General features: G+C 41.8%; 1 protein-coding gene across 1 annotated transcript in view; it reads left to right on the top strand.

Annotated features, from left to right (window-relative positions):
- Window positions 1-20,986, top strand: part of SETD1B (SET domain containing 1B, histone lysine methyltransferase) — a 70,929-nt gene that overhangs the window by 7,531 nt on the left and 42,412 nt on the right. Inside the window, exon 6 of the mRNA XM_034790991.1 lies at window positions 2,122-3,297. Coding sequence (XP_034646882.1) covers window positions 2,122-3,297 — 1,176 coding nt within the window. The remainder of the gene's footprint in view (window positions 1-2,121; window positions 3,298-20,986) is intronic.

The raw sequence follows: 20,986 nt of genomic DNA, 5'->3' as shown, positions 1-20,986 counted from the left end.
CCTCCCCCCCAATCTCCAAAGTCCCTCAAAGCAAAACCTTTCAGGTCATCTTTCTCCATCATAAAGAGGCCTCATTTCCTCCTCAGCAGGTCACCCTTAAATGTGGAAGAGTGGAGCTGAAAGAGATTGTGATTCGACTAGATAGCCCAGTCCTGCCCCGTGCTGAGCGTCCCATGTTGGGCACCTTCCACTCCCAGTGACTTCAGAAGGAGTGGATGGTGCTCGGCACTTCACAGGGTTGTACTTGTTGCCTCGTTACAGAGGATCCAAAATGAATGTGTGCACGTCCACTATTGTGGGTTGGTTTTCACAGTTATTAATGAGACCTCTAATTGCTTCTTCATTTTTTGTTTACATCAGTCACCACCATTATTGTTGATTAAAGGTCTTGCAATTTATTATACAATATTACCCTGAACTGAACTTTTTTGGGGTGACCCACAGAACAATAATTCTGGTGATTCCTTCAGTTAATATCTACCAGATTCTCCCAAGACACTGCTAATGTGCTGGAGTAATTCCAGTAGAGTAGCTTGACATTTCTTGATTTGCCTCCTCTCCCCCTGTTTCAGCCCTAAAGGTCAGCTGGTCTGCCTGCTCCCTCCTTAGAGCCCTCCCTCCCTCAGGGCCTGATCCAAAGCCTATTGAAGTCAATGGAAAAATTCCCATTGACTTCAGCGGGTTTTGGAGCTGGCTGTTATGTTGCCCTTGGCTGGGAGTGCGCTCTTGGCTCTCACCTGCAGGCAATCAAATACCCAGGGAGTTGATACATAAATTAATTATAGGAGGAGTAAGTATGACCTAAGCTGCCTTTGTAACCTTTGGAGGAGAGGGTGGAGTGAGGAAGAGAAAGTTCAACTGCCAAATCTGTATGGTCTGCAACTGCCATACCATGCAAAAAATAACTAAATCTGTAAGTGTGTTTGTGTCAGTGTATCAGACAGTTGGGTGCTGCACGAAACCTGACAGTGGCGCTGATTCTGTGGAGCCACTGAAATGTGAATTTTAATTTAAAAAGTAGCAGATAACTTTTAAATAGGAACTTTAAAAACTATTACTTCACTGCGGCCTCAATAAAATCTTCTCTGTTTTTTGTTGTTGCTGTGTTAGAGCTCAGGCCATATCCTGCTGATCTGAAAGGGATTTGGACTGGGTAACTCTCTGCTGCCTATCTACATTACTGAACATTGATTTTGGCATGATGCTGATATGACTCATCATTGTTTGAGGGATTTTTTTTTTTCTTTCTTTCTTTTTTGTTACTGGCTTCAAACTTTAATCGGATTGTTTGGATAAAACCCCTCAATGTGCCTTTGAAGTAAATTTCATTAAGATCGATTATTTGGCTGTTCTGTGAGGTTCGTGTTTTTTAGTTTTTAGATTCCATAGCTGGAAACACTCTACCTGATCATGTGTCTTTGTGAAGTTTCTGTTTAATTTTTGTTTGTTTGTTTGCAGTTCAGACACAACCTCTTTACATATAGTAGATAGATTGACTCTTCTGCTAGAGCTTAACATGTGGCAGGTAGGCAGATCGGGGGTCTGAGCTGACAATCAGACCAACACAAAGCCTGATTGACTTCCACGGGTTCTGTGCTTGCATACGGGTCTACTATGTGGAACTGATTGCAGGTGTGGAGCCAGTGTGTATATGTATATAGTCTGATTTGATATGTAAACTAGCTACTTGGGTCCCTTCATACTGTGTAAAACAGTCTTAATCTTTTGGTTTCAATGGTACTCTTTCATTCTCTTCTCTAGTTACATTCAGAAACTGTTGACAGAATTTTTTATTTTATTTTCAGTATTCTTGATGTCTAATGTTCACCTGATTCTCTTGACCTTAACATTGCTGCCAAAGAATAAATAGTATTTGCCCATTTCCTTCACTTCCTCTCCTACAGACTTTTAAAACCAAAATAACTGCCTACATATTTTAACGGATAATTATTTGTGTATGACTTGGTTTTCAGAGCTGCGAGCACCCACTACTGCCAAGGAAGTCAATTGAAAGTCTTGGTGCTCAGCTTCTCAGAAAATCAGACAAATAGTTTTTGAATGTGTATGTGTGTATATAGCTATATCTATATCTATTATTTACTTTTATTTTATTTTTTATAGTTGACTGATTCTGTAAAACGTCTGAAAGACAGTAACCTTTCTTCTGCGGGATCATCCATTACCCCAAACAGTAGCACCCCGTTTTCCCATGATACAGCCTATTCCAGCAGTCGGCAAGACACCCCAAACTCGTATAGCCAGTATACCCCACAGTCCCAAGGAACCCCACTCACCCCACGACTGGGGACTCCGTTTTCCCAAGATTCAACCTATTCCAGTCGTCAAACGACACCAGCTTACCATTACGGACAGGACTCTGGGTATAAACCCAGGAGACATGAAACAAAATTTACAGATGCCTATAATAGACGACCAGGACATCACTATGTCCATAACTCGGCAGGTGTTTACAGAGGGTCAGAACATCAGTTTAGCACGTTCAAGTCTCATCAGCAAGAGCCAGTACAATATTCTCACACTCCTCCCTTGAGCCACTCTGGTTCTTCAAGTTATAAATCTGCCTTCTCTCCATACCAAGCACCAGCTGTATTTCCCCCATCTGATGAACAGCAGTATCCCCAAACTTCCAGAGACACTGAGTACCGGAGACCTGCCCCGCCTCCAGCTGAGATCTTAGTAGAAAGTAGTGCTGCTACGAATATTGATTTTGTTCCTGTGAAAGAAAAACAGGAGGAACTCCCATCCCTGCCACAGTCAAACTGTCTTACCGAACAAAGTACAGCATCCTTCTCTCAGACTCCGGAAAGGAGTGAGACACCTGGCACCCCAACCATGGAGTCTGAAATGCAGCATAACAGTTTAGACTCAAGGATTGAGATGCTCTTGAAAGAGCAGAGAACAAAGTTACCTTTTCTCAACGAACATGATTCGGACAATGAGATCCGAATGGAAGGTAGCCCTATCTCTTCCTCCTCCTCACAACTTTCTCCTATCCCATTGTATGGCTCTAACTCTCAGCCCAGTTATAGAGCTCAAACCCCCTCCTCACGTCCCTCCAGCACTGGCTTGGAGGACATTAGTCCCACACCGTTACCAGATTCTGATGACGACGAGCCAATCCCTGGGACAGCTCCTCTGAGTCAGAATTCAAGAGGAACGTCAGAGGCCAGTATGACTCCTATTGATCAGCTGAGTAGGACATCCAAAGCTGAGACTTCTGAGACTAAAGAAATGCTGCCTGGTGACCAGACACCAACATCAGAAAAAATGGATGAGGTAAGAGAGAGAATTCAGATAAGCTACATGAATGTATATGTGACTAGAACAAAGTAGAGCATGTACTCTATTCAAAAAGTGGTCTTTAGAAACTGTTGTGGGTTTTTTTTGTTTTTTGTTTTGTTATTGTTTTTTGAGCCAGGGTGGTTTTAACCAGGTTTGACTCAGGGAGTTGGTAATGGGGTAGATGTGACATGAGCTGATGGTCTTAGTCCGGTTCCTGGTTAACAGGCGTCCCTATTTCAAGGACAACCCCTGTAATTGGTCGTTTCACGTAGGGAGCTCTAGGATTGAATAGGCCATAAAAACTGATTTCCATTGTGGTGGTGCTCATTCTAGCTTAGGGTTGAAACTTATTGGTGAGACTGAGGAAATTTGCATTACCACTGCTCATGCAGTTACTGTCCTGTGGATCAACAGATTTTTGAGTCACCAGAGCTGTCAGTCCAATTCCGCTTGCCAGCTCTGATGTCCCTTGTAAAAAATACATCTACTTTGGTAGTTGTCAAATTGTTTATTCCATCAGGTGTGAACAGGAAACAGTTGTTGGGTTCTAACATACTCTTTCCTTAAGCGATTTAGACGAGAGGTAACTGACCTACTGGGGATGTGTTCCACTGAGTCTTCCAACAATAGAGCACAGCCTGCTGCCTGTAATGGAGCATTTGGGGATGAAGGACTTCAGGAGCGTAACTATATGGAATGCTGCCAGCAGACAGAGAGTGCATTGCAGTGGGTGTTTTATTTGGTGTTTCAATTGAAACAAATGTGAGTAACATACTGTAATGTACATTTGGGTCCCAGTATAACATGTCACTGACAGTCAAAATATATATCTTCACAAGCGCCTGACCCTTCTACTCAGTACTGTTTATAACAGGATCTCAAGCAGATGAAATTATTATAATTTGAGTACAAGAAAAAAACACTTTCAGGGAGACATCTAGTATTCTAGATTGGTTCTGTCTAATAAGTGAACACGGTGTAAAAGATAATTTGCTTTATTTATAAAGCATTTCTGTAATTAAACTGGCAGAAAATACTTCTCCAGTAAACAGTTGCTGTGTTTCCACCCTAGAAGTGGCTGCATTTCAGGAGCAGGGGCAGCATTCCTGTGCATCTGTGGTTTGCAAAATGCTTTGGGATTGTTTGGTTGAAAGGCACTACAATCATCAGATCACACGTTTTAAAATGTTCAATAAGGCTAATAGGAACATTCTCCTCAGATCTATTTTTTATGCCTAAATGATGACCGATACTTCGTGTGTGTTTTGTAAGTAAGTACATGTTCAAATCTTTTTGAACTTGGACGGCAGTGCTGGTCCTGCTTTAGAAGCAGCTCAACCACTTGATGTGCGCCCATTCTTTTTATAGGCTGACCCAGTCTCCACCCCTCTGGTAACATGACTGGAGAGATTCAACGAAGTGGGTATTCACCCCCGAAAGCTTATGCTCCAATACATCTGTTAGTCTATAAGGTGCCACAGGACTCTTTGTTGCTTTTTACAGATCCAGACTAACATGGCTACCCCTCTGATACTCTCTAATACATGTTTCCTTTGACGCCCCAGTCTTGGTTGGGAAGTGGGTTTTAAACCAGAAGACTGGCCCTGCAGGATTGAAAGAGGATATTTTTGAAAAACCCACGTTTTGTGACTAGCTTATTCACAGATGGAAACTCTGCATGATCTGTTGGGCATTATGGGCTTGAATCTGCTTTCTTCTAACGACGAGCATTTCATCACATTTTAAAAATTGGACGAATGCCACTGTGATCGTTTGGGGTCAGGGACTTTCTACAACTGCAATGTTAACGTCCCTTACTGGCCTCAGAGGAGTTCCCGGTATATTGTATTAACAGATTGTAACATGGGACAACAGTGTGCAGAAGTTGAAGCCTGTGATTAATCTTAGTCTTCCCTTAACGAGATATCAGTGTCAGAAGTTCGTCTTCACGGTTCTGTTGCACAAAACGGAATATGTTCTAAAAGCCTATTTAAAAGTCAAAAAGTTGCTAAAAGTATCTCAAAACCTATTCTCCCTGCTGTTGTTGTCTTCTTACAAAAAGGTATTCTATTTTTTTTCTTCTTAGACCTGTTTGTTCAGAACTTCCTATTATTTACAAATCACCCTAAAACTATTCCAGTGCATTTAAAAAAATGTATGTGCCTTTCACTGCTCCTTTATGAAGTGTGGGCTGGGTGCTTTTTTGCTTCTCTCCCCCCAGTGACCGCCCCCTCCCAGTTTTCCACAAACTAGGTCCTGGCTCCCCTCCCTTTTGCTGAAGGATTCTTTGAAGGACTGGAGTTGAATAGCGACTCCACCAGAGGCTGAAATTTGAGCTGTAGCTTTCCAAACTTCAAGTGAGTCAGAAAGGAGTACTGAGTCTTGGTCTGGGAAAGCCACAGCTAGGCATCAGCTTATTGTGATGTTACTGTTCAGCTCCAGTCCTTCAAAGAATCCTTCAGCAAATAGGGAAGCCAGGACCTAGTATTTCTAATGTGTGAGGGGGAAGAGCAGAGCCAACATTTATATTTGGGTGGGGAGGGGCCCGTGGTAGCCATCTTTGTGTTTTAAAGAAGCAATCAAGGGCAGATACTTGGAACCTCTGTTTCCTTCATAATTCGCTTTTAAAGTGTCCGACTGTGTATTGATATACAGTCTGAGTGCATGCTCTGTCTGTACACACACAGACAGTGAGGTCTCAATACTTGTAATAATAATACCCCCAAAAAAGATAGCAGGAACGTTTTCGTTTAAGGTGGCAGCAGCTTTTCATGGGCCCAATCCTGCTTCCACCAAAATGAATGGGAGTTTTGTCAGTGGGAGCAGGTTTTGGCTCTACCTCAGAATTGCTGTTATGCAGTAACTCTTGTTCTCTAGGGAAAGCACCATGTACCCTGCATAAAGGCAGGAAACCCAGAGTTGCAATAGCAGAGGTTAAAATGAAGAGAGTGAGGCTGGTCCCGCATTAACTCTGCAAGACACTCGAGTTTGATTCCAGGATCTGGCCTGATTCGTTGAGCTTGGCAGTGTGTTTGACTCTGAGAAAGGGAATGCCATGCTTCTATCGGCAACACCTACCCATGGCTAATCTCAGGATAGTGATTATGCGCTCCAAAGAAAGTCCTGTTAGCTGCTTTCTTTCAGCCAAGGGAACCTTAAGAAGCAGAGCCTAAAGTGGAGATGAAATATGGGCTGCGGGGACAGGAGGAAGGGATCCTTTACAAAAAGCACATGCAAGAATTTAAGAAAACCTGTAGAGCTCATTCAAAGTAGTCTCAAGTTCGGGAACAAAAACGGGGGGGAGTGAAATAGAGTTTAGTTAAAATTTTATTTTAGCAAGATTCCATAGGTAACACTGAGAAAAACCTTTTGTCCTGCCTAACTGAGCGACAGTGAGGAAGGTGTAATCATATCAAGCTCTTTAAAAAAAAAAAAAAAAAAATCTTTGTGTGGAGTTTCAGAAGCGCAAGAGTTAAATATGTAACATTTGATGTTTTGACATCCCATTTGAGCCAGGTCTTGTTTTTGCTTGAGGCCTGCTACAGGAAGAGGCCCTGCATGTGCATATTGGGGAGGACGGTAGGGTCAGAACAAATCACTTTGTTTTATATTGATGGTGCCTTTTGTGTTCCAGTGTATGAAGACTTTGGGTTGTTGTTGTTTTTTTTTTTTAAGCAGCTTTTTTTTATGATAAGAATGTCATCTGATTAGCACTTCACTTATTAGGAAATACTTTTATGTTGATGATCAACAGCCTACCAACCGTCCTTGTAAATTGCCTGTGCACCTAGATACCAGAGTGATGGGTGCCTTATAAATGCCTAAGATGATAATGAAAATAGGACTCCTCGGAAATAATAATGACGAGGCTGTAGCTCTGCTCTGTACTTTACTTGCTGTAAGTTTTAGTAAAGGGTTTTGTGACACAAATGGAGATTACATAATATGCAGTTGTCCTGAGGACACCTAAAAACTGCTGATGAAACCAGCTCCGAGAGCAAACTTTGTTTTAATGCGGTGGCACAGTTTTTCTTTGTCAGTTGATGCTGAAATGTGTCATTACAGGATCGCAGTTACTTTATTTTATATTTTGTTTGTAGAGACTTTCTACATCTAAAATTATAGATCAGCATAAATTGAAATGAGCCAAATTCATCCCTAGTTAAGCTCCACTGAAGTCATTGGAGTTCCATCCAGGATGAATTTGCCCTACATGTTTAAATGTATTTGAGCTTTTGTTCCTCCGTAGTTATGCCTACACTTTGGAAACTTTACCGTGGAGCTGACCTGAAGAAGAGCTGTGTGTGCTCGAAAACTTGTCTCTTTCACCTCACTCACTTTGTCTCTGTAAAAATATCAGACAGGCCAGTTCCATTCTACCTCCCTAATTCCCCTCCTCAGTTTTAACTGGATATGGCATTCTTCCTCCCCTCCTGTTCTAAAGTACTGCAGAGAGTTGTGTGCTGTCAAACGGCAGCTATATTCGCACCCTAGAGTTGGTTGCATTTCAGTAGCTGTTGAATGGATTCCTATTAAACGTCCATCTAAATTGTCCTTTCGCAGTAGTGACCGTTCAGGGGAGCAGAGCAATGCCATTTGTGCTTCTAGTACTAGAACCATCGCGCCAGTGAAGGGGGGCCACTGGAGCACTCCTACCTAGCTACGTCTTCCTGCTCCTTGGTAAAAGGATGCATGAGCTGCCTGGGAAGCTATCTCTTGATCAGGGAGTGTGGCCCATACCTTTTTGGAGCTATGCTGCACTGTGCAGGCAAGAACCAGCGCCTCTGCCTATAGTTCAAAAGGTTAAGATCCTTAAATGCTGCTGAGTGGGGCGGAAGAGACCCCCCCCCCCATGTCCTCTTTCCCCCATTCTCATTCCCACTCAACCCAGGGCATGATCTGGCTCATCATATGTTAACTGCTTGGGGATCCTTTAAATACACAGTGATTTGGTTCATATTTGTTGAGGCTGGACGTTTCTGCCGTATCCTTTTCTGTAAGGCACAGAAGTTTTAATTCAAGGCAAAAAGCAATGTAAATGCACATTGAGGCTGAGAATTTAAAACCTAAGAGCCAGGAAATTCAGAGCTATGGTTTCCACAGTAGCAGTGTCTCAGCCCTCATGCCCATAAATAGCTGTGCAAACTGTTATGTATGTGCATTATTTGTATGCGCACCTGGAACCCCATTTACAGCTAGAATAGGAACCATCATCTCTGGATGGGGTAGTTGTGTGGGAAAGTTGCACTGAATTTCTTTGTGTTAATTAAAGGTGAAAAAACCCTGAGACCTGTGACTTATTGCCCAGTCTCATAAACACGCCTTGTGTGATTCAAATAAAACAGGCATTTTCCTGAGCTCTGAGGTCTCGAGAATGCGATCATGCTTCACAGAACCTGCTCATAATCGAAATTCAAGAAATAGGTACATGTTGTGACCATTAATTTCCATCTATGCAGCCAGCCAATGTCAGTGTAGCAGAGTCTGGCACAGTAGCTCTGTTGTATATGTGCATGATGTCACTTATGCCAAGCTTGTGCAATGTAAGCAGTGAGAGAGAACTACTTAAACTATTGATTCCGTTCTGTCATTTTTTACTCAAACAAAGCGCCTCATAGACGACATTGTTACTGGAGGATTGGACCCTAAGAGTGTAAGGTTACTCAAGGGAAGTCAAATGCCCAAATCCATTAAAAGATTATTTAAACAGGACATTACATTTGTCTTTTTTAAATCCTCAGAGGTCTGTTCATTTCCAAGTGTGGGTTTACTGTAAAAACGGACGATGTATAATCATTTTATTTGAATGTGCTCCTTGGGACAGATTCTGCTCTTGTGTAGAGGGTGACTAGATAGCAAGTGTGATAAATCGGGGCACTATTTTCTTGGGGTGTTTGTGCGCATAGTTGCTTATATAAGACAAAGCCCCTATTATCAAGACCTCTGGTCACCCTAGGATAGGAGCCACCGCAGCAGCATATAGGGACCACAGATAGCCCTCAAAAGGGCCATAGGAGAATTCCCACCCCCATCCTGGCACAGGCACTCAGTACCCTGACCACCCTTTAAACCTCAGGGTAGAAGGCATGCTAGGGGCAGGTTCATGCCCCCAAGTGCTGGGGGGGGGATTTTGGACTGCTCCAGGCTGCAGAGCAAACCAGAGGCCGCCCTCACGAGGTTCTTGTAAATTGGGGGCTGCGCTGGCTCCTGAAGCAGTGCAGAATTCTGAGGTTGCAAAAATTGCTTAAACGAAAGCCACCTTTTCCCTCCCCCAGAGCCTCCTGGAGGTCCAGCACAGGATTCAACCTTTGTGTGGATTTGGTGTCCTGTCTGCTGCTCTGAGTGATGAAAATGAGCTGTTACTGGTTTATACGCCTGCAGAGCCAGTACGGCTAAGAGACTGAAATGGACGGTCTCTCTTCCTCGTACAGTCTTGGATTTGTTTTCTAACTTCCAGTTGGTCCCTTCTACGAAACCTCATTGAAGGCAAAGGAGTTGCACAATTGTTACCTTCAGTCATAATTTGCTCTGAAGAATCCATATTATTGGTGATGGTGCGAGAGAGAGACCAACTTGATTCTCACATACCTGGTTGCATTTGCAGGGCGGGTAGTTAGGAAAACAGTAACTTGCTTCTGAATAGAGCACATCGGATATGGAGTTGAAGGGAGATGACAGACCCGGAATTGCATTTTTTTACAGTCACTTTTCAGAGTAGAACTACATAGGACTGGTCAGAACTTCAGTTTGGTTATGTATGTACTGTATTGCGTTCATACATATATGCAGGGATAAACATGTTTTTTAAATGAAGAAATATTTCACTAGATTTTTATGCAAAGCCCTGATAATGAAACAGAAGAACAAAGGAACACGTGTCTTGTTAGTAACAAAACTAGAAATGGTGAAATGCTTTTGAGTCTGACTGAAAAATAGAAAGCATGTTGTGGTTGAGAGGTCCAGTGCTTCTTTCACTGTCTGGTGTCATGCTAGGACTTTGAGGCTTTTAAAGTTTGCATATCTAATATAAGTGACATTTTCATACCCTTTTATAAATCGTTGTTGCTGGTTATATATCCTCTTTTAATTCAGTCTTCTCACAGTTTTACTGTATGTGGTTTTCTTAACATTTTCAGCCATTTAAAGGAATGGCTATATATTATTCCTATTTAAATAATAAGTAAGAATACTGCTCAGAATTTGCATTGTGAAATCTGTAGAAGTTCTCATACTCTAAGGTCATACTGCAGCTTTTAAGGCTGTGTGTGTGTGAGAGAGAGAGAGAGAGAGAGAGAGAGACACAGAGTGGAGGTGCACCATTATACAGTGCAAGTCCCCATCCACCAGCATTCCTCCTAGAGAAGCATGCCCCAAATGGCAACTCTGTCACCCTTTTCGGGGGATGCAACATGCAGTCCTTCACCGCCCAGCTAGAGTTCCTTGTTGGTATAGAGGAATGAGGCTGTGGCCCTGCCACTTGTCAAATACCTATGGCCCACAGGGGATAGTATCAGGAAGCAGAGACTTTGCTCCTCAAGAGATTTATGACCAACGCAATAGCTGGTGAATGGTCCCTGTTTTACATATGTCTAAATCCTGCTTTTCACAGATGTGACCATGCATAGACACAAAGCAGTGTGAGCTGTTCTTCTGGTACTAGAATCAGCCTGCCAGTAAAGGGGGCCAGAGGAGGACTGTGCCCAGCACACCTTGCTGATCCTTATGACCAACTCCTGTACAAGGACATTAGTGGGGAAGATTCTTGTGCTGCCTTCTCCTCCCTTTCCTCTTGTGCTCCTATGCAGGGTTTGGATATGACTTAGCCCCAGAATATCTTAGGGGCTTATTAAAAATGCTTGACTGTTATTTTTGGCATTTTAATTTCTGCTTTTTGTAAATAATACTTTCTCTAGACCTTTGTTCCCATCAAAGTCCAACCATTAGTTGTGATGTTATTGGATATTTAAGTCTCAGAAATGCAAGTGGCGAGGTTTCATATTATAATAATATATACCTTACCCAAGAATTCCTTCAGTTTCTCCGGTTAGTTATATGCCCAATTGTCCTCAGCACTTGGTGGCTGTGGAAAGTGACCAAGTGAAAGCAAACAAATTACTTGGTAACAGTGTGTGGCAAAATGAATGGCATTGAAAAATCATGCCAGTGTATTAGGTAATCTATAGAAATATTGAGAAAATAATTGCTGTTGACATATTGTGCTAGGCTGTCTGCTGCCAGCATTAATCTCTCAGTGATTTTTAAGAAAACCGAGAAGCCACTGTATTCTGTGTTCAGAGTGCCCTGTCTGTCTGTCACACACACAGCAATAGATTGACTAGTGCATATTCAGATGTTCAATTGCTGTTGTCTTCCCTGATGTTCCCTAAAAAAACCAGTTAATGAGTAGGACTTATGTACACGTCAGCTGCGGGTCATGATTGCGCCCCATTAATTTTGGTTTTCGGTTTGGGGCTTAGTTTCTACCTAGTGCAGCAAAGGCAAAACCCAAAATGAAACCAGTGAGTTCGTTACACCCCGTGCGTGTCATACCTGTGCACAAGAACTCGTTTGATCCAGACTGCTGTCTCAGGTTTTGTTATAAAACTACCAGTTGATCTTTTGTAAATGTTGTACCCATCCAGGGATAAGTTTTTGCTTTAGGTGTCTATAAAAGGTTGGGAGGCCTAAAAAAGAGTTTTAGTATTTATAAAATTTTATTTGTTTAGCCTTGGCAATGTGATTGTACTTTAGAATGTACAAAAATAAAGAAGTGCCTGTTCTGAAAAGATTACAGGGTAGAACACTGGCACATAAAATCAAGATGCACTAGGAAATCTATATGAATCCGAAGAAGTGGGCTGTAGTCCACGAAAGCTTATGCTCTAATAAATTTGTTAGTCTCTAAGGTGCCACAAGTACTCCTGTTCTTTTTAGGAAATCTAGAGATGGTGAGTTGGATTTTTTAATGTTCTCTTCCCCTAACTTGTAGTAAAATCACTTCTTATAGGTTTTACAAAAGTGAATTTTTAGTGATTTCAGTTAAGGGAAGTTGGTGGGTTGGGATCCTGAGATCATTCTATGCATAAAGGACAGCATGAACAATGCACAGAGACAGGAATGAGAGAAGGAAATGAAACCATTAGGTTTCATTTCTCTGTTTGAACCTGGAGCTGGCAGAGTTTCTCCTGGTTTGGAGGCTTGGTTGCAAAAGGGTCACACTGCTGTAATAAAATTGCCAATTTTCACATTTTACGATTCTGGTATTTTGACTTATGCATTTTGTTGGTGGGATTTAGATTTAATTTGCAGATTTTGGTGTGTTCATTTTGATGTAATGTAGATTTATATCTCCTGTGGAGGTGATGAACATATGATAAATACAATTTATCATGATTCTTTGACCAGCAGCTCTCCTCATTTACCTACTATCCATGAAGTAGGTTGATGGCAGAGCTAGAGAAAGAACTCAGAAGTCCTGAGTCCACAGCTTTAACCAGTAGCCTGGGAGTGAGAGACAGTCAGACATTTTCTTACACTTCTTTCTGGAGAAAGCTTAATATAATTCAGGGCAAGGATCACATAACTGTGTTTTTGTTCAAGAAATGTGTTCTTTTCACATGACTATATGGGATCGAAATGTAGTTACTACAGTAATGAAGAAAGACTCCTTCTTTAGAACAAGCAGACTGATTTTTTTTTTCTTTTTTTTGGTAACCAAATTCCTCACAGCTTCCCCTTCTCCCAAAGTCTTTTGCAGAGACTATTATTCCAGGTGGTTGGTGTTTTTTCCAGCCACTAAACTTTAATCCAGAGCACACCAGTGATATTGCTGCAGGCTTTAGGTTTAAGTTAATGTTTGGAAATTAGTTTGTAGGGTTGTGCACCATTCATCTCCTGTGGCTGTGCAGTCACTAAATATATCCATTTCAGCTGGAGGATGTTGTGGGTAGCGGGGTCCCAACTGCATTCTTTGGTGGGAACATGGAGTTAATATGGGCAAAAAACACAGAAACCTGTTATCGTGATATGAGCTTTGTATGTTGCCTAAAACATAAATAACTCTGAAAATACAAAGATCTTTAGTACTGAACCAAAACCTTTAAATTCAAGTGAAATGTAAGGAAAAGTTGAACAGAGTCATACATTGTAGTAATAGGAAAATGTGGTTAAAATACTATATTTTGACTAGGGATCCATCTTTGAATTTGTTCAAACATTATTTTTGTTTTTTTAAAAGGGATGTGTCCAGTCAGAGATGGCCACAAATTTAGGTTAAAAACTAAGTTGTAATACAAAAATCTTTTACAAAACCTAAGTCCGTTAGAAATGTTTCCATAAATAAGTACTGTGTGCATGTCTCACCCTTATGTCTGATCCTTCAAAAGCATCATATATGTGGATGCCTGTGCCCATGCAGAGCCCCATGGCAGGACTGAGGTCTAACAGATTTTTTGCTTTTAAATTCCAATGGAAACAGTTTTTTGTTTCAACAAACACCCCACTGCATTGTCTGCAACCCAAGCAACCCAGCCTAGTGCAGGAGAACCAGAAAGTGAAACTTGCTGTAAACCAAAATGATCTTTCTCACTACTGGATATTTGTTTTCCAGTCCTGCCCATGACATTCTACGTACTGGGGACGTACGCAAAGATGACAGTACCTGTTCTGAAGGCCTTACAGTAATCGTTTTTCATTGTCATTAGAAAAATACAACCTTGGGGTGGCATATAGAGTAAAATGTAAAAGATTTAAAAGATTTTAGCTGTTAAAAATCTATAGTTTTATTAACGTGGATGAAGATTTTGTTGGGCGAAGGAGAAGATATTGGACTAGACTTAGGGTGACCAGACAGCAAATGTGAAAAATTGGGACAGGGGGTGGGGGTAATAGGAGGCTATATAAGAAAAAGACCCAAAAATCGGGACTGTCCCTATAAAATCGGGACATCTGGTCACCCTAACTAGACTCATCCCTGATGGAACTCAATTAACTTTAGTTGGACAACACCAAGGATGCACTCGGATCTTTATTATTGATCTGACAGCATAATTTTAAATGTTCCAAAGAATTTAGTGTCTATATGCTTTTGACTCATATTTTTGGCCATTTTCATTAGTGTGCTGTGGCAACAATAATAGTCCACAATTGCCACTACTTTTTAGCAAGATACAGCATTAATCTTGTCTGCAATGTGTTAAGCATATTGATTACAGTATATGGAATACAATTTAATTACCTACTGTTCACTTTTGCCCATTTTAAAGGAGTTGAGGATAAATAATCCAAAGTAAAACGGTATTAACTGAAAACCATAGGGTAAGGTATTTTTAGAAGGACGATGCATGATTGGTCAATAAAGAGACCGAGGCTTTGGTAGTTAATGGACTAAATCAAGTAGGTGAGATGTGGTGGACTTAATTCTGAATACTTAAGCAAAGAGCTTTCTTCAGTGTGGAGTTATGGCTTTTCTCACAATTGTTTGCATATAGTATTTTGGATGAATAATCTGTCTATGCAGGTATTCATCTGTAATTTCAAAGTAATCAACTAGTCTAATGGGAAAGCATATTTTGATAAAAACTTTATCCATCTGGAGTAATCTAGAAGTGGCCTAAGACAGAAAATATATATATAAATCCACGGTACGCCCACATCTTGAATACTGCATGCAGATGTGGTCGCCCCATCTCAAAAAAGATATATTGAACTTGGAAAGGGTTCAGAAAATGGCAACAAAAATGATTAGGGGTATGGAACGGCTGCCATCTGAGGAGAGATCAATAAGACTGGGACTTTTCAGCTTGGAAAAGAGATGACTAAGGGGGGATATGATAGAGGTCTATAAAATCATGACCGGTGTGGAGAAAGTAAATAAGGAAGTGTTATTTATTCCTTCTCATAACACAAGAACTAGGGGCCACCAAATGAAATTAATAGGCACTAGGTTTAAAACAAACAAAAGGAAGTATTTTTTCACACAACGGACAGTCAACCTGTGGAACTCCTTGCCAGAGGATGTTGTGAAGGCCAAGATTATAACAGGGTTAAAAAAAAACTAGTTACATTAATGGAGGATAGGTCCATCAATGGCTATTAGCCAGTATGGGCAGGGATGGTGTCTCTAGCCTCTGTTTGCCAGAAGCTGGGAGTGAGCAACAGGGGATGGAACAGTTGATGATTACCTGTTCTGTTCATTCCCTCTGGGGCACCTCGCATTGGCCACTGTTGGAAGACAGGATACTGGACTAGATGGACCTTTGGTCTGACCCAGTATGGCCGTTCTTATGGCCTATTGCATGTACACTCAAACGTGTTTAAAATTGATATATTGAACACACAAAAGCGTTGTTAGGGGAGAGATTTTAATAGGAGGGAAATAAGAGCTTTAGATTTTTCCCAGCCCATCCTCTTTGGATCCTGGACTGGAATTGTAATGCTAATAACATTACTGTTCACTCTTTCAGTGATTTTCAGTCAAGAATCTCAATAATTTAAGCAAAGTGCTTTAAGTGTTATCATTCCCATTTTTACAGATGGCGTAACTTAGGCCCAGAGAGGCCCACAGTCTCACAGCAAATTAGGAAAGGGAACCAAAGTTCAGTCGGGAACCAGAACACAGGTTTCCTAACTTTTAGTCTCTTGTTCTAACTAATAAACAACCTACCTATTTGCAGTGACTTGCTTACTTTCACGGTGATCACCTCTGAAATAACTATCCCAGGATTGTGACTTTCTACGGGAGAGAATAAGTGAAGAATCTGGGCCTATCCAAGCACAAATCAGCAAAGAGAGGGCAAAGACTGGCTATAGAAGTTCTCAGCAGGCGAATAAGATGGCCTAGTCTGCCTTTTCCATCTCTAAATTCAGTTATTCAAGTTTCCTTCTCTACCTATTTTACATACAAACTGCAGTGCTATCCTTATAAATGTTTTTCATCAAATCAAAATGCCAATGGAAACACCACCCCAGTTGAGGGATGTATTGAAAACAGCGTTAGTTTGTGACATTTGCTGCTACTTACCGTAATTTATGTGCTGCTTCTCATCTGTATTAAGGTAACTGAGCAAGTATAATATCTGCAGGGAGCTAAGGGGAAGCCAGATGTCGTTCATTTGGGTACCTTTAGCTACAAGTTTAGCCAAGAATCTCCAGCTATTGTAGAAAGTTTTTCTACTTCTAGCCTTCCTCCTGCACTGCCCCCCCACCATCTGGAGAGGAATACCACCAAGGGGGAACTTGCCTTCTGGTACAGAACTCTTGTTCGTTGGGCAGGTTTGAAAAGGAAAAACTTTCTGATGCTCCTGACTGGATATTGCTATAGGCATTGATGGGGATTGAGGGAGATAGCTGTATTATTTTTATGAATATTATATGTACATCAGTTTACCGGCTTGATGATATTCTGCCTGCCTCTATGAAGTTGGAAAAATGAAGCAATGACAGAAATAAGATATCTGCAGAGATAATACCAAGGGTCCTAATGAGAACAATAAAGAACTGTTAATTGGGAAATGCCTACTTGACCGGTTCAAGCCAGGTTAACAAGTTTGTTTTTCCATCTGGGACCCTAAGTTGAAAACGATCATAACCTGTTAAAACCCACCTGGAGAGAAAGGAATGGGGGACCAGGCAGCTGCTGCTTGGGGAGAGATGCTGACAGGGAGAGAGAGAGAAACAGCAGCAGATCTGTCTGTCCCTCCCAGGTCAGAAGTAGGCATCCTGGTCTGAGTGGAATTTACCAAAAACTTGCAAGGTAAAGATAAGTTTTCTGTAGGAGCCAGACATATGGGGCTTTTGGTGATTTAATACTTTTCTCTGCTTATGTACCTTTTGGGTAAATAAACAATACTTTTGTTTTCAGTCACTTTAATCGGGTGCAGGTCACAAGTTTCTGAAGAGAAATTTTAATGCAGGTGCCAAATACAGTTGATCCTGTCATGTTTACACAGTTGGGAAATGGGGGCTGCAACCCGGAGTTCCAGTCAAAGAGTGCTTGAACTATGGCATTCCAACCTTCAGAGAGGTGAAGAAAGCCAGGCAGTCACCTGAGGGGTGCACTCGAGAGGCAGTGCAAAGGTGTCTAAAAGGCAGCTCACCTGTAACTCTGACAGCATCCGTTCCAAGAGAAAATTGATGTGAAAGAAAGATCATTAGTTTTTAAAGAGAAGGGTAGAATTGAAAGGTGACTTGATAAATACTACTTTTTGCCCACTGCCTCTCAAACACCATCTGCCTGTATTATTATATTCTTGCTGAGGAAACCCCATACTGCAAGGGCTGCATTTCTCTTAGTTGATAATATATTATTACATATTGAACTCCTTTTATTACTGACTGTGGGAAATCTGCAGAAATTCCCAACTAGAACAAAGACAGTGCTTCCCTAATTACATAATAGTAGTAGTGGTAGTAGCAATAATAATAATAGTCACATGATTTCATCCATTTTTGGTGGTAGTAGAGAGGTGTTAAGGAAGAAAGTCAAATCAAACAAGTTTTCACCAGTAGATCTAGATTGAATACAGTGTCTGTACAAAAATAAACTGGTTTGATAGTTACTTGCTAGCAGACCAGGCTGTTTTGCAGGCTTACCTGCTTTATTACTTGCGCGGAGTAGCAAGAACTGAATTCATGAGTTAGTTTGACTTAATAGTTTTATATATGAGAGGAAATTCCAAAGTTTGGGAAGTGGCTTTCTGAGCTGTTACCTAGTACTGCATGCTATCTGTGACCTCTACTAGGATATTGTGTCCTTTTTGCTTGCAGATGGACTTTGATCTAATATAGTTAGTTCCTTTCTTTAACTTTGACCCTAAGGTACCACTGTGGAATGCTGAATGGATCTGTGACTGCACATGAGAGGCAGTAGCACCAATCGTATCTATAATAGTTTTGGTACTGAGGACTTTAGGTCTCCTCCCATCAGCCCCAAATTCCTTGGTCTTTCTCTGTCTCTTTAGAGAATAAGATGCAGCCTCAAATCCCTGCTCTTTCCAGCCTGCAAAACCTTAGAATAAAATCCACTGGTAGTGTCTGAGATGGCAGAAAACTTCAAAGAGCAAGCCAATTAAATGTTCTTTTTTCAGTCCCTCTATCAGCTGGATTTGCCTTATTTGTTTCCAGAGACTCTGAACTGTTGAATCAGGAGGTGATGGACAAGAGATTTACCTGGATCTTCCACCTCCAGCAGGTCTGGCTGATCTGCATAGAAGTCTTTGGGAGAAGTAGAGACTATTCCCTGACTCTTTGGTCAGTAGGGGGTATTCTCTTGCCACTCCACCATCACTTATGCATGATTTAGCTTCCCTGTTGGCTAAAGCCTTTGAAGTGAAGAGTGCAAATGGCTCCTTAAAATATCCCTTTCCTTCCCCCACCCTAAGTAGGGAAACCAGAACAGTATGTCTGCAGAAACTGGCTGCATTGTTAAATAGCTGCCCAAGACAGGACACGCCCCCCCCCCCCCTGCATCTCCTACTCTTCCTGATAAAGCTGGCTTAAACCTTCTTGACAAATCTCACAATAAACAGGTAATCGCTAGGAAAGAGCTTTGGGGAAGCTCTCCTTTCTTCTCCTGTGGGGGTTGTCCCTGCAGACAGCTATGTCTGAGGACGTCCCAGAGGAAGAGTCTGGCTCCTCTAAATTCTCCCTTTTAGAGAACTTATCTTTCTTGACATTGGTATCACTAAATCGCTTAAAATTAAGCCTACAGTGCAGCTGTTACTTCGGTGGAAATCCCCCAGTTTTGAAGGAGGGAAAGATTTGACTAAATCATACCCTCACCTGGCAGTTAACGCAATCAGTAACAACACATGGAGTGAAACCCCCTCACCCCCACACACTACGAAGTATTGCCCTGTCCACCAACTCAGCTAAGCTCTCCAGGCTTCCCATTCGAGCAAAACTGGCAGGAGTTTTCTTCCACGTCTAATGTATAGCTCTGCTTCAGTCAGGGAGCTGTCTCTTTAGGAACCTCTTCCATTGCACTCTTAAGGCCTTTTTGGAAAACTGGGATCAGATGCTGGGGCTCGTCATGAAAATCGCAAGGATGGGGTTTTCAGAAGTGTTCAGTGGGAGCCAATGGGAGCCGTTAGATCAATGCCGAGAGCTTGTGAAAAGCCAACTCCAAATATTTAACTTTTATAACAGACCCAATTTTTAACTTTTATGGTCCTGGCAGTAAAGGAAAGAAACTTCCAGAGGACCTATTTCTTTGGCTCTAACCCTTCCTGAGAGGGACCTCAAGGCTCCCTGTTGTGTCCATTCCTGGAGTCCTCCTCTCTCCCTTTCAAGAGACCTCTGGAGCTAAAGGGCAGACTTCTCACCTTTCTAGACCAGTGGAGACCTGATCGCCTCAGACCGCTGAGCTCTCTGCAGCATCCCAAGGTTACTGCCTACATCTATCCCCTTTGCTCAGAACAGTGTTTGTCCCCCACAGGCTGCCTCAATTCTTGAACAAAAGATCAAGGTATTAGCCATAGGCAGATACAAGCAATTGATCCTGTTGTTCCATTTCCTCCTGACAAGAGATTCTCTGGTATTTACTTCATTGTCCCCAAAAGAACAAGCAGGGGTTTGTCCCATTTTGGGCTTAAAATAGTTAGACCAAGGTCACTTTGTGCCCAAAAGGTTCACACACAACATGCATGGTCATTCCAGTGTTCATCTGTGGACCCACAGGAAGCTTATCTACGCATACCACCAGCAGTTCAATACCAGAAAGATGATTCTGCCTCAGGTGCTTCTGTCTACAGTACTGTGACCATATTAGGTTCCTTCATCTTAATTTACTGGGTCTCACTCTGTGGAGAGGACCAGTGGCCTGGATTCCAGATCCTACATAGATGTTAAAACAGGAGCTGATTTACTGGTGTTCCAAGTGTAAAAAGAAGCTGAATGTGACTATTAAGGGGATCTTCCTTCCTTTTTGCCAGTACTAGCCTTAGGCATTTCTCTGCTATGAGAGAGCTATTCCGCTGCTTATTAAAATGCCCAGGTGAGCTGAGGTAGTTGACTTCAGATATTCTCAATTGCCCTTCTGTGGTTTCTCCCTGCATGAGGCACAATCTAATTAGGAACCAACACCTGAGCCTGGCACATTGTGAGACACAAACATGCACCGTAGTGGCATTTCTTTACACACCAGGTAGTCCTAGGAGTGAGACGTGGTTTTCTGGGGAATTGCTCCCTCTATTCCTTTGTGTTTTGCGGTATCGTCTTAAGGCTTCCTCTGAGCGTTTAACAAAGCAGCATAAATTAGGGGGTGATGTTTGATTTTTTCCAATAAGATGCTCTTTGTTTTTGATGAGTACTTTAAATTTTACAATTGCTTTTGTCTCTATTTGTAGAGCAGTGTAGGTTTACACTGTTCTGAATGGTGGGTGATCTGTGCCAAACAAATAATGTGTCCTTGCTCCAATTTGCTGCCAGTTTAACAACACAATCAAAAACAAGCCAAGACGCAGCATGCATTGAGTGAGGTGTTGCCATTGCTTATAACTATTATTATTTCAGAGTAACAGCCATGTTAGTCTGTATCCGCAAAAAGATGAACAGGAGTACTTGTGGCACCTTAGAGACTAACAAATTTATTAGAGCATAAGCTTTCGTGGACTACAGCCCACTTCTTCGGATGCATATCCGAAGAAGTGGGCTGTAGTCCACGAAAGCTTATGCTCTAATAAAT

Source organism: Trachemys scripta, chromosome 15 (genome assembly GCF_013100865.1).
Source record: "Trachemys scripta elegans isolate TJP31775 chromosome 15, CAS_Tse_1.0, whole genome shotgun sequence".
NCBI classification, from domain to species: domain Eukaryota; kingdom Metazoa; phylum Chordata; order Testudines; family Emydidae; genus Trachemys; species Trachemys scripta.
Note: the sequence above shows the minus strand (reverse complement) of the source record. Positions and strands in the feature narration are given on the sequence as shown.